This window comes from Terrapene carolina, unplaced genomic scaffold (genome assembly GCF_002925995.2).
Source record: "Terrapene carolina triunguis isolate 2854851 unplaced genomic scaffold, T_m_triunguis-2.0 Scaffold32, whole genome shotgun sequence".
NCBI lineage: Eukaryota > Metazoa > Chordata > Testudines > Emydidae > Terrapene > Terrapene triunguis.
In genome coordinates, this window is record NW_020664383.1 from 1,942,541 (window position 1) to 1,957,051 (window position 14,511).

Here is a 14,511-nt window from a genome sequence, read left to right on the forward strand (position 1 = left end):
TGGACTGCAGTATGGTTGTGATTTATATGGTCTCTGTAGATGCTCTAAAGTGTGTTTGTTTTGTTGTATGTTTGTTTTTAATCTTTATAAATAAATAAAGCATGTGGTTTTGAAAAATGTGTCTGCTGTCAGTTTATGTATCTTAGGTAGTGCCAAGTGTGTTTGCTCTTTGCATGTTTCCTTTGCCAATAGCTCATAATCTGTTAAGTAACATACTGAGTGGAAGAGTTTTTCCTGAGTTATAAAAAAGGGTGAAATCTTTTTCCTCTGCCACAATTTTTTATATATATATTTGATATAGAAGTTTTATAAAGCTAGTCTCCTGACTGAAGTTACTTGAATGACTTCAGTCTACTGGAAAAAGAACGATGTTCGTTCCTGTGTTCAAATGAACTTTATTTATACTAAACTTAAATTGTGCTTTTTTCCCTTTCTCCTATAAAACTCCTACCCTAGTCCCCACCACAGCTGCCAGCACTCCTGATGCTGTTGACAAATACTTGGAGACACCTGGTGATGAGAATGAGCATGCCTATTTCCAGAAAGCCAAGGAGAGACTCGAAGCCAAGCATCGTGAAAGAATGTCTCAGGTAAGTCATACTGGTTGTTCATAATTAAGGCTGGTGTCTTGTCAGATGGGTCACAGAATTAATGAATTCCTTGACTTCCTGTATTTTGGGGAAACTCACGTGTCTTTTACCTGCTGCTCTTCCAGTCTGCAGCAGAGTAAAGAGACCAACTGTTCCCATCTTCTTCAAGTATATGTCCCTGTGCGTGCTTGATCATAGGGTACGCACATGCCTGTGAACTCTCGACTGGAGAATGCAAAGCAGCATCTGCAGGCCTGCACCTGCTCAGAGTAGCACCTTATGCCTCCAAATAAGGGCATATGGGGAGGCGCGGGCATGCTGCCACTTAGTTCCTTCTCAACTGCCTGCAACTCGATGGAACAATTGCATGTCCATTTATTCTCAGCTTCCTTCCGCTCTTAGTTTATCATTCTGGAATTTTTTCCCTTATTTTTGTAGTTATTTTTATTTCTTCAGTCTTATACAGTTGTGTTAAGAAGAGAGTTCCCCTTCCTTTTTTTCCTGTTTTCTCTCATTCTTTCTTTGGTCCACTGCCTCTTGGGTTATTACAAAGATCCGGGTGTTTAAGCCTTGTGTGATGGGGTGGGTTGTGCACCACTAGGATGGCATCTCCTCCTGGTCACTCTAGGAAATAGCTCACAAGGTCGATGTCCCTTCCCGCAGTTGCAAGCCATCCTCCACCTCTCTTTCTGGGTCTGCAGCCCCTCTCTCGCTCCATGAGCTGCTGCGGCCTCTTTAAGACTTGGCCCTCCAGCCAGGTTACCTAATGGTTTCCCCTTCTGGGGTTGGAAAGTCTTTTCCCACAAATAGGCTCAGGCAGTCTTCCTACTTACTGCCCCCCAGTGCCACTTCCCCAATGGCTGGTTGGGGAATCCAGACCCACCTTCTACTTCAGGTTCTGGCTCAAGGACCCTCTAGTCAGCAGTCAAGGTCTGTTCTACACTGGACCTCGCCTTGTTTCTCTGAGCCCTTTCCTAACCTTCTGGCTCTCCTTTCCTTCTCTGGGTCTGCCAGCTTCAACACTCCCTCCTCCCAGGGAGCAACTGCAGGCTACGTCTCTGCAGCCTCTGGACACTGTTCCCAGAGAGTTTCTACAGGCTTTCCCAGCAGCCCCCTGGGCTGCTTTGGACTCTCCCCTGCTACAGCCCTCTACCAGACGCCTTCCTTGGTACTACCTAGATGGCTGAACTTCCAGCGTTCAGTATCGGCACCTATCTCTGAAGCTCGCCCTTCAGTCCAGGGAACGAATCTTCAGATTCTGATGTCTCAGTACAGGGTTCTTTTTCGGCACCTTACCACTGCACCCCACTGAGGCAGTACTCTGGAGAAGCTCTTTAGGACCCTACCAGACGTCCTAAAGCTAAGGGCTATGACTATTCATGGGGATCCCCAACACCCCCCCTCAATTAGCTTGTTGGAATCCCTGGGGTCACCTTGGTGAATAATTTTATAAGGTTCCATATAGAAAGAGACCCTAATACCTGCTGGTACCGCATCGTTCACAGGCACCAACTGACCGACCTTCAGTACCACAGAATCTCCATCCAGTATCACATGATCTCCCTCTGGTACCTTATGCCCCCTCAGCTTCAGGAAACACCCAGAAGCAGCAGGAGCCACAGATGGAGGGAAACTCACCCCCACCAGCTAAGTCCTCCACATGCCTGGAGGTAATGCCTCTACCACCTGCTTACACTGATGACTTTTGGGCCTTTCAAGACCTCATGAAATGCCTAGTGGAATCCCTCCAGATCCTGTTAGAGGAGGTCTAGGAGTCTCAACACTCGTTGGTGGACATTTTAAATATCATCTCTCAGGGAATGGTTGCTGTCCCAATAAATGGAGTCAGTTATCGCCTTCTGCACAGTCTGACAGATACCTGCCCACTATATAAGACAGCAGATAAAAAATACTATATTCTGGCCAAGGGAATGGAACATTTCTTTCCCACCCCACCCCCATTTCCTTGATGATGGACAAGACTAACAAAGGCAATAGACAGGCCAATTCCAGACCCTCTCCATATGATAAGGAATCCAAATGTTTAGACCTCCTGAGTAGGAAAAGCTACTTCTTGGGCAATTTTGTGTAGCAAACTACCAAGCCCTGTTGGTGAAATATGACTTTTATACATATTCCACGTTCACTCATTTCATTGAACATCTGCCACAGAACTAGAGGGAACAATTTCAGGTGGGTCAGCTGATAGCCAGAACCTTCCTCCAAGCTGCCCTAGATTTCGCAGGCACATCATCTAGATTCCGAGCCATGACCGCGGTTATGCAGAGAGTATCCTGGTTCCAGTCTTTTGGCCTCCTGAGGGAGATGCAGAGTACAGCTGAAGACCTTCCCTTTGAAGGACCCAAGTTCTTCAGCTCTGATACGGACTTCTCCCTCCACACTCTGACAGACTCGAGAGCTGCCGTACAGTCTCTGGGAATTTACATTCCTGCAACAAAGAGACAGTTTATTAGGTCTCACGTCGCAGCAATCTAGGCCACTCCATTACAACCAACAACAAGTGTTTCCCAGACCTTTGAACTTTCAGAAGAGGAGATCTAGAGCTCTGAAAAAGGATCCTCTCCCTTGTACAGCAAGTTATTCTCATAGTGCTGTTCTGGTCAAGACGAGTGTGGTACTTGAACCTCTTTTACCTCTCTGTGATAATGCCTCTTCTACTTCCTCTTAGGACAGATCTCCTGTCACAGAACTCAGGAATCCTGATCCATCCCAACCTCTCCTCCTAGAATTTGAAATCATGGTTGCTAGATGGTTCTTGAGCATGGAGCTAACCTGTTCAGAGAAGGTCCAGTTAGTTCTCCTACCTAATAGTCGCAAGACTTGCATTCAGAAGTGGAAATGCTACCATTCCTGATTTTCTCTTCACTCTTCCCAAGCCTCAGTGATTCCGCATTCCAAAATCCTGGACTACCTTTTGGATTTAAGAATGCAAGGTCTATCTATGAGATCAATCAGAGTATATTTGGCCACTATCACCACTTTACACTCACCCATCAAAGGCTTCACAGTCTTTGCCACCCTACTACAGCTAGATTCCTCAGAGGTTTATGCAGTTTCTCCCTGTACAGAACCCAGTCCCCCCAACAGGACTTCAGTTTGGTTTATAATGCCCAGAGGAAGTCTCCCTTTGAACTGATGGCTACCTGTTCTCTCCACCTCTCCCTCAAGACTTCATTCCTCATAACCAACACTTCAGCTAGTCAAATGGGAGAGCTTGGCGTTCTCATGGCTGATTGTCCATATACCATCTTCTGAAATGACAAGGTTGCACTGCATCCCCATTCTCGCTTCCTCCCAAAGGTCTATTTGGAATATCACATTAATCAAGAGAGTCGCCTACCAGTGTCTTACCCAAAAGCTCATGCCTCTAGAGAGGAGACCAGCTAGACATCAGAGCAGCCCTTGCCTTCTACCTTGAAAACAGGACTAAGACCTTCTATTTGTACTGTAATTTTTCCATTATAACTTTCATTCTCTGCTCCTTTACCCTATTGGATTTTACTTCTTTTTTCCGTTCTCCTGTATACCGCCTTTTCTCCTGCATAATGCAAACCCACTAACCTACAAGCATGAGTGAAATTTTCAGACCTATGAAAAGTAAGTGAAACAAGTTCACCCTACTTATTAGTCTAGCACTATAGTTATGTTTGGCACTCTACAGGTAAACAAGACAAGTCATTGATACCTGAGGCTTTGTCTTAAATTTACACACTGCAAATATGACAGCAAACTATTAGGGCAGAGGGGTATATTCTTGGCTATTTGACCTATACCTCACCAGCAGCATAACAGATGGACATTATCACTTCCAAATAAAGAAAAGGAAAATTCTGAAATAAACCCATTAAAACATTAAAGCACTGATCTCGTTTGCCTTTCAGAAAAATCACCATCTTAATTAAAATTACTTTGGTGGCCAAGCTGATAGTGCTGCAAATTTGTCCATTGTACTAATACATAAGAGAGCCTAATTCAAAGCTGTCCTCAAGCTCTGTGTTTGACTAGCATGGGAGTGCCCCTTGTCTCCAGTAGATAAGCAGAGGTAGAGAGGAAATTATTCACTGAACTCCAACGGTGAAGTTTAGTAGTCTCATCTGAAACTCTTCATGCCATTAGTAACAAGCTCTTGGTGAGGCTGCAATAATGGAATATATCCTTTTATAATACATCCTGGTATAGCCTATCACACAAAGAGAATCTATCAATAATAGCATTCTTTAAGTGGCCAGCTGCAAGCAGTATCTTAAAATTACTGCATAGCCAAGGAGAGTTGCTTTGCAAATAAAAGGCAGTGTATAAAGCAGGGGCGGGCAAATTTTTTGGCCTGAGGGCCGCATCGGGTTTTGGAAATTCTATGGAGGGCCGGTTAGGGGAGGGGGTTGTGGCCCGTCTCTCTCCCCCCCCATCTGCCCCCCCGGGACTCCTGCCCCATCCAACCCCCCTGTTCCCTGATGGTCCGTCCCCCCCGGGACCCCTGCTCCATCTACCACCCCTTCTCCCTGTCCCCTGACTGCTCCCAGAACCCCTGCCCCTGACTGCCTCCCGCCGCCCCATCCAACCCCTCCTCTCATTCCTGACTGCCCCCCCGGGACCCCTGCCCCCATTCAATCCCCCTGTTCCCTGCCCTCTGACTGCCCCCACCCCTATCCACATCCCTGACCACCACCCCAAACTCCCCTGCCCTCTATCCAACGCCCCCGCCCCCCCCCCCCCCCCCCCCTTTCTGCGCTGCCTGGAGCACTGGTGGCTGCCACACCGTCGCCACCGCGCAGCTCAGAGCACCGTGTCAGACCGGGCTCTGCAGCTGCGCTGCCCCAGGACCTCGCAGCCCTGCTGCCCAGAGCATTGCGCCGGCGGCGGAGTGAGCTGAGGCTGTGGGAGAGGGGGAACAGTGCGGGAGGGGATGGGGGCTAGCCTCCCAGGCCAGGAGCTCAGGGGCCGGGCAGGAGTGTCCTGCTGGCCAGATGTGGCCCGTGGGCCGTAATTTGCCCACCTCTGGTATAAAGAGATGAGATTTTTCTTAATTATTCCTTACAATTTGGCTCACACAATAGATCCCAAAAACTTGGTCTGAGTTTTCATTGTGTTTGACTTAACCTTTGTGACAGACCCAGACCAGTGGGGTACAGGAGTCTGGTAGAGGGCAAATATACTGGTCACTGGATGAGTAGTTTTCTGTTCCCTGAGTGACCAGAGCAGGGCCTGCACTAGAGGAATCAGGAACCTGCTAGAACCAGTTAAGGCAGGCAGGCTAATTAGGACACCTGGGTTTTAAAAAGGAGCTCACTTCAGTTTGTGGTGGGAGTGTGAGGAGCTGGGAGCAAGAGGCGCAAGGAGCTGAGAGTGAGAGGGTGTGCTATGCTGCTGGAGGACTGAGGAGCACAAGCATTATCAGACACCAGGAGGAAGGTCCTGTGGTGAGAATAAGGAAGGTGTTTGGAGGAGGCCATGGGGAAGTAGCCCAGGGAGTTGTAGCTGTCATGCAGCTGTTACAGGAGGCACTATAGACAGCTGCAGTCCACAGGGCCCTGGGCTGGAACCCGGAGTAGAGGGTGGGCCCGGATTCCCCCCAAACCTCCCAATTGACCTGGACTGTGGGTTCTCCCAGAGGGGAAGGTCTCTGGGCTGTTCCCCAACCCACATGGTGAATCTCTGAGGCAAGAAAATCCGCCAATAAGCGCAGGACCCACCAAGATAGAGGAGGAACTTTGTCACACCTTTAAGAATGACGTTTGCATAAACTATGTTTATATTTTCTACACAGCTGAAAGGTTCATATAGGAGAACTAATCAAATGTGTAATCACCCAGAAAGCAGTATGGAGAGAGTATGCAATTAAAAAACAATGATAGTACTTGGAATTATATCGATTAACAGGAAAAGCAGAGAAATTGTAACTCCAGAAAACTTTAAATTAAAATTCTGTTAAAATACATGTTAGCAAGCATTTTTGCTAACTTTTATAAATGAAGTAAAATGTCATACTGCTGGGAAACTATTTAAAGGGAGACTGAAATATTAAAAAACTTCTTAAAAATTAATTTTTACTTATGCTTCAAGTATCCCATTGTCTTGTGCACTCTTCTCATCATCTGACTTTTTTCCCCACAAAGAGTGAGAACTGAGGGGCTAAGATTTGCAATGTTAAAAAAACTGACAGGATAAATAATTTCTATTTGCCTTCCCTCATCCTATCTCCAACTACATGCAGAGTTTTGCATCTGTCTCTCAACTGCTCCTGCTCATAATTTATCCCCAGCAGGTCAGGTAGAATGACAGTGACAGTCTTTGATTGGTTTGGATGCCTTTATTACCCCACGTTTGCTTAAAGTGGGACTGATAGCAACAGGTCAGTGTATTCTCGCACAAAATCCATCTATGGTTTCCCTTTGCTTACTGTGAAACTCTCAAAAATAAATTCTTTTCCTGCCATGTGAAAATCTTCAAATTTGTTATGACTCAAATTGTTTCCCTCTCTGACTGAGTTGGTTCCTTGATTGGAACTCCCAGAGGAGCACTGTAAAGCCAGATCAGGGTCTTGTATTGTGATTGTTTAATATCTTGACACAGCTCTGTGCCTCAGATCTTCCTCTATGAAAAAGCATGATCATATGGCTAGGATGGTGACCAAGACTTGGGAAATCGTGGTCCATTCCTATGTCTGCCACTGGTGTTTTGTTTGATCTCAGACAAGTCACTTAGAGCCATATTTTTTAAAGTATTGAGGCACCTAACTCCTGTTGGTTTTAGTGTGAATTAGGAACCTACCTACCTTTTAAAATATGGTTTTTAATCTCTTGAATTCCACGTCTGTAACTGGAAGATAAAACTACCTCCTTTCTCCCATCATTTGTCTCTATCACTTAGATTATAAACTCTTCAGGATATGATCTGTCCCTTACTATAGTATGTAAAGCACTTAGTACAGTGAGGCCTACTCGGGGTATTTAGGCACTACTGTAATACAAATCATTATTAATATGGTGGCATATTTTAGTTTTTACCAACAGAAGTACCAAAAAAACCCCAAAAAGCCACCATCAAGAAAACCATGCTTCTGTGCTGACAAGATAGTTATTAGTCCATCCAAATATGACATTTAAACATTTTTACTATTTTCTCAACACAACTTCATGAATTTCAATCTGCCCTAGTTCTTATTTCTTGTCCTGATGGTATTCTTCCTTTCCAGTTCTCTCTCTTCTCTGTGTCCACTGGTTACAGATACATACGTGCACCTCTCTTCCTCCCCTCCTCCTCCTTTCCTGTTTCCTGGTATGTTAAACATCTATTTAGGTTTGGTTGGTAAATAGCCTGACGGCACCACCTGTTGTACTTTAGTCAAAGGAGAGCAGTATGTTTGTTTGTTTTCCCCCAAGCATATTGAGGCTTTACAAATTATTCTTCTTGAAATTCAGCAATATTTTAGGAATCATAGTTTATGTTGGGATTCGGAACAGTTTAAAAATAATGTTTCATCTCCAAGCATAGTCCTGTTTACCGTGCAAGTCAGATTTTTGGGTAGGCACAACAAACACTCTACTGTCTTCAATTTAATATTAATGCTTTCTTAGGGTTTTGAGTTATTTCTGTAGCAATAGTGTAATTTAACAAACAAAATATAAAGTAGTTCCAAACCAAAGTGCTGAATTCTATTATTCATCCTACAGTGTAACTTTGAACATTTGGGTTGCGTATGTGAGAGGTGAGACTTAAACTTCTAGAATACCAGCAGAGGATGGTTCTGCCTCTAGGCTGTTCAGAAGCTAATTCCCTGATATTGCTGTGGGAGGCCAGGCTTTGTGTGTCGTGGGAAGATGTTGGTATGGTCTTTTATGGGTTTTTTAGATATATATTATATAGCATAGGACAGCTTTCCTTCCTGAGATGGTGGCTCCGAGGGCATCAACTCTCCAGTGTCCCACGTGACACCCATAAAACATACAATTCAGATGGGCTGCTGCTACTCCCTGTACCAGACATTAATGGTCCATGTCTCCCTCATCAGCCAGGTTCAGAGCAGTAGTCTTGGTGGGCCCATCTCTGCTGCCCACCACTAGTGTGAAAACCCAGCTTCTGCTGGCCATTCAGCACCACACTGAAGCAGCAGTCAATGCCAGCGATGGGGTAGGTAGGTTGGCAAATATGATTCACAGCCTGACTTTTTTTTTGTATTCCCCACATTTGGTGGGCAGGCTCTGGTGCTGCTGTCAGGGTATGATGCGCTGTTGGGACCCCCACACACACTCACAGTGGTAGTTGTGGCTTTCTAATGCAGTGGTTCTCAAACTTTTGTACTGGTGACCCCTTTCACATAGCAAGCCTCTGAGTGCAACCCCCCCTTATAAATTAAAAACACATTTTTTTATATTTAACACCATTATAAATGCTGGAGGCAAAGCGGGGTTTGGGGTGGAGGTTGACCGCTCACGACCCCCCATGTAATAACCTTGCGACTCCCTGAGGGGTCCCGACCCCCAGTTTGAGAACCTCTGTTGTAATGCCAATCTATAAAAAGGGAAGTAAGGACAACGTGGGGAATTACAGACCAGTCAGTACCCAGAAAGACTGGAGCAAATAATTAAGCAATCAGTTTGCAAACACCTAGAAGACAATAAGGTGACAAGTAACAGCATGGATTTGTTAAGAACAAATCATGTCAAACCAACCTAATGGTGCCTAACGGTAATAAGCCTTGTGGGTAGTTGGAAAGCAGTAGACATGGTATATCTTGACTTTAGTAAGGCTTTAATACTGTCTCGCATGACCTTCTCACAAACAAACGAGGGAAATACAACTTAGATGGAGCTACTATAGGGTAGGTGCATAACTGGTCGGAAAGTAGTTATCAGTGTTTCACAGTCAAGCTGGAAAAGTACATTAAGAAGGGTCCTCCAGGTCCAGTTCTGTTCAATATCTTCATAAATTATTTTAGATAATAGCATAGAGAGTGAACTTATAAAGTTTGTGGACGATACCAAGCTGGGAGGGATTTGCAAGTGGTTTGGAGGATAGGATTAAAATTCAAAATGATCTGAAGTAAACAGGATGAAATTCAATAAGAACAAATGCAAAGTACTCCACGTAGGAAGGAACAAACAATTGCACACATACAAAATGGGAAATGAGTGCCTAGGAAATAGTAGTGCAGAAAGGGGTCTGGGGGCTATAGTAGATCATAAGCTAAATATGAGTGAACAGTGTAACTGTTGCAAAAAAAAGCCAACAGCATTCTCAGATGTATTAGCAGGAGTGTTGTAAGCAAGACACAAGAAGTAATTCTTCCATTCTACTCCACGCTGATTAGGCCTCAACTGGAGTACTGTGTCTAGTTCTGGGCACCACATTTCAGGAAAGATGTGAACAAATTGGAGAAAGTCTAGAGAAAAGCAACAGTAATGATTAAAGGTCTAGAAAACATGACCTCTGGGGAAAGATTTCAAAAATTGGGTTTTAGTATGGAGAAGAGAAGAGTGAGAGGGGGACATAACAGTTTTCAAGTACATAAAAAGTTGTTACAAGGAGGAAGGAGAAAAATTGTTCTCCTTGACATCTGAGGATAGGACAAGAAGCAATGGGCTTAAATTGTTGCAAGGGAGGTTTAGGTTGGACATTAGGAAAAAACTTTCTAACTGTCAGGGTGGTTAAGCTCTGGAATAAATTGCCTAGGGAGGTTGTGGAATCTCCATCATTGGAGATTTTTAAGAGCAGGTTAGACAAATACCTGTCAGGGACCGTCTAGATAATACTTAGTCCTGCCATGAGTGCTGGGGACTGGACTAGATGACCTCTCGAGGTCCATTCCAGTCCGAAGATTCTATGATTCTCCCCACCATAGCCCATAGGATGCACTGCCTCCTCTCACCCAGAGCCTGTGTGATCCTGCTGCATATGGGGAATCATTTTCCACTCAAGCCTGGTTAATGCTTTTTCAGTAGTAGCAGTGCTTCCTTAGCTACTGAGCCACAGTTCTTTGGAGATTGTTGAGGTTACTCCCGTGGAAGTACCAAGGGAAGCCACAACCTCAAAATCTAGGAAGAAAGCCCTCGACAGATATTCACCTTGGTGTCGTGATTTTGGCATTCTGAATAAAACCTTTTCCTGAGATAGGTACCTGTACTGATTGATTTCATACAAATTAGCATATATATACCCTCTGTATAGGTAGGCCTTCCATGCACTAGAAAATATAGCCAGAATAAATTCCTCTGGTCAAAGTATAATGGGATTTGGGTGATTAGCATTTGTCTTAATAATAAATAACATTTTTGTTACTCCCTCTTCCCTTTTCTCCTCGTATCCCTCTTACCCTCCCATCCCCCCCAAAAGTATAGCATGCAGTGTGTCCTGAACCCTGAGGACTGTTTAACTTTGAAATGCCTTGCGTCTTAAATCTCAACCTAGAAGTTGTCATTTTCCCGGCATGAAACAGCCAAGTCTTTGAAGTGCCATAAATCTGTATGGCCTTGATAGCTTTGTTCTTTCAGTGAAGGAGAATATCTTTATAAGCACATAGGAGACAACTTCATGGTCCTGAGGCAGCCTTTTTCTTCAAATGTATGTCTTCAGAATGATTTTTCTTGTTGCAGTTGTTTGTTCTCACACAGATGCTAACAGTTTTTTGTTGGATTGTCATAATTTCTCTAAACCTGTGACCTAAAAAAAATAGAAGTTTTCTTTGGGTTGTAGAGTTGATGCATATGGATGGCTGCTGGCAAAAAAAGATGATTTTTTTTCTCATCAGCTAGTGTAAATAGAGGCTTTGGGCACTTTAGATTTGACTGATTGCAAAAATCCAACCCTTAAAATACTGCTTGTGCAAATACTACACTGAATGTTGTTTCTAAAGATAATCATGCTATTCTACTTTTTCCACAAGCCATTCATTCTCACTGCACCAGAGTTGAACTCTGGATCCCAGAATTTTCATCTCCGCAGTCAGGCTGTGTGAGCTGTCACTTTATAATCTCACCTCCTGTACCCTGAAGGATTTAGGGAAATGATAACAGGCTGTGAAACCTGGTCTAGCCAAATATGTCCTTATCACATTGCCTACAATGCTTGTTTTCATCATGTGGATTAGCAAAATGGCTTTGACTTTAAATTTCAAGGTTAGTTTTGAGGACAAAGATCAATTGTTTGGCAAAGAAATGTTCTTTTCAAAAACTTCTAACTGCAAATTCAGAGTGAAAAGGAGTATTCAAGAGATGTTAAAGGTCTGATTTAAAGCCACAAAAGGGAAAAAAGATCATATAGAGTTGCTAATCTAGGCTGATGCTCAAGACTTAACACGTACCATGGTGTTTTAGACAGGCACAGTGACTTGAATTAATGCTGTAGTTTCCATGTTCTCTCATAATTTGCAGCATTCATGATAATTCAGTCTTCTAAACAGAAATTGCCTGTATGGTCTGGGCAAGTTTTTAAGGCCACCAAAATCATGACCTAAAGAGATAAGTGTTTAATGTGCACTTAATGCATTGTACCACCCTGTACACCAGGGATCTCAAACTCAGATCACCACGAGGGTCACATGAGAACTAGTACATTGGCCCGAGGGCCGCACCCGGACACCTTTTCATATAAAGGTACAAAAGCCCACTCCTCTGTCCCCACTCCACCCCTTCCATGAGGCCCTGCCCCTTCCCGACCCCCGTTCCAACCCCTTCCCCAAAGTCCTCACCCCAACTCCGCCCCCTCCCTGCCCCTATTCCAACCCCTTCCCCAAATCCCCACCCCTGCCCCACCTCTTCTCCGCCTCCTCCCCTGAGCGCGTGGCTCCCCGTGCCTCCCCCCTCCCCCCTGGAAAGCGCTAAGTGCTGCCAAACAGCTGTTTGGCGGCGGGAAGCGCCTGGAGGTAGGCAGAGGAGCGGGGACGAGGCACGCTGGCGGGGGGGCAGCGGGTGAGGGGAGCTTGGGGCCGGAGGAAATAACTCCGGAGGGTGGGAGCTTGGCGGGCTGCAGCAAATAACTCTGCGGGCCGTGTGTTTGAGACCTCTGCTGTACGTTAATAGGTGCATTTCTAAATGCAACGCAATGTTCAATCCACAAACCAATGGTTTGATGGTCTCTACACCTCTCCTTGTTCCACCATTATGTTTAGGCTTGGAAGGTTTAGCTTTTTAAACAGTAAATTTCAGTTACCATCAATTTCACCACAATACAAACCCACGAAAAAATATTTTTATTGATAATCTAAATTTACAGATAGGCAAAGTAAGAAAAATGCTGCCTGAGAATTTATTAGAGTTTGTTATGAGCATATTTACTTTGTATATTTTCACATGCAATGTTTGTATTTTAACAGTTATAGAACACAAAGACTTCTTTAAATTTTACACTTGAGTATCAATGCTCTTGCAACAAAAAGAAAATACACCAGGTCACAGATGGCTCAACAATCTCACCCACACACTGGTTGCACTGCCCAGGAAGAAGCCCAGATTCCCTAAGGGCTTGTCTACACTGGCAAGTTTTGTTGCCAAAAACTGCCTTTTGGTGATAAAACAGCAAGCGCATACACACTACAATGGGACTTTTGTCCCGAAAAATGCCCAGTTTTGGTGACAAAAAACTTCCACCACTTTTGTCTTTTCCCCTCCCTTTATTGTCAACAAAGAGCCAGTGTAGACACTGCTGATTGTTTTGTCGACCGAACTGTCTTCCGCCAGTATCCCACAATGGCTGCCCTGGTTGCTCTGCTCAGTGTTTTGATCTCTGCTGCCCTGCAGGCATGCGCCCCTCCCCTTTCAAAGCTCCAGGAAGTATCTGTGTGCTGCTCAGTTTGGGGAACAAAGAGCAAATCGTTGGAATGGTCCTGTTCTGCCCTGCACTAGGAACACAACAGCAGGCAGACTGCTGCTGCAGGGGGAGAGGGACAGACTGCTGTGCTGCTTTGCCATTCCTCAGCACAGAGAGCTCACAGAGCTACTCAGGATGCTCCTCTCGGCAGCTGAGGGGGCTGTGGGAGAACTTGGAGACAATCCCAAGATGCGCAGCGATCAGCTCTTCATTCCCACAACACTGCACGGTGGGATACATACCCACGGTGCATTGCTCACCTTGCTGGTGGTGTCCCCAATGTGGACATGATCTCTCGACAGAGGAAGCAAGTGTGAACACCCTTTGGCGATTTTTGTTTTGTTGAATTTTGGGTGTCAACATAAGTTTTGTCAACAAAACTTGGTAGTGTAGACAAGCCATAAGAAATGATCCTCCTCCTCAGCAACCTCCCAGTCCAGTGACATCTTCGAAATGCCTGTTTTGACCCAGTGGTTGAGGGTCATGAACTATCTCCCGCTCCTGATCCAACATAGCACCTATTCTCCTCCCACCATTAGGACGATCATCTCTCCTATTTCCTACCTTCCTGGGTGGATGGATCCTGGAGGTGATTTCTCCAGTTCAGCTCCTTATCACCCTCCTCCCCCATTCCTCTTCAGGGACACCACTCACAAAGACTTCTTATGGCAGGAGGTACAATCCCTCCTAGTTCTGGGGGCAATCGAACTTGTCCCACCAGACTTCATCGGGATAGGGTTCTATTCTTGGTACTTCCTCGTCCTGAAGAAAAGAGGGGGATTGAGATTCATCCTGGACCTCAGGACTTTAAATACTTTTGTCCACTCCCAGTGGTTCAGAATGGTGACTCTAACAACAGCAATTCCCTCTCTGGATCCAGGAGATTGGTTTGTTTCCCTCAGCCTTTAGGATATTTATTTCCATGTCACCATTCATCCCTCACACAAACTATTCCTACATTTTGTGGTAGACAGGGACCACTACCAGTATTGCATCCTACCCTTTGGCCTCTCTGCCACCCCAAAGCTTTTTACCAAAGTTCTGTCAGCAGCAGCAGCCTATCTTCACTAGAAAGGCATCATAGTCTTTCCCTACCTGG

General features: G+C 45.0%; 1 protein-coding gene across 4 annotated transcripts in view; it reads left to right on the top strand.

The window, feature by feature from the left end:
* The window catches only part of LOC112112234 (amyloid-beta A4 protein), a 313,996-nt gene that overhangs the window by 210,892 nt on the left and 88,593 nt on the right, over positions 1-14,511 (top strand). For all 4 annotated transcript variants that reach the window (XM_024208071.3, XM_024208073.3, XM_024208074.3 and 1 more), the window contains one exon: positions 457-590. In XM_024208071.3, the coding sequence (XP_024063839.1) occupies positions 457-590 (134 nt within the window). The remainder of the gene's footprint in view (positions 1-456; positions 591-14,511) is intronic.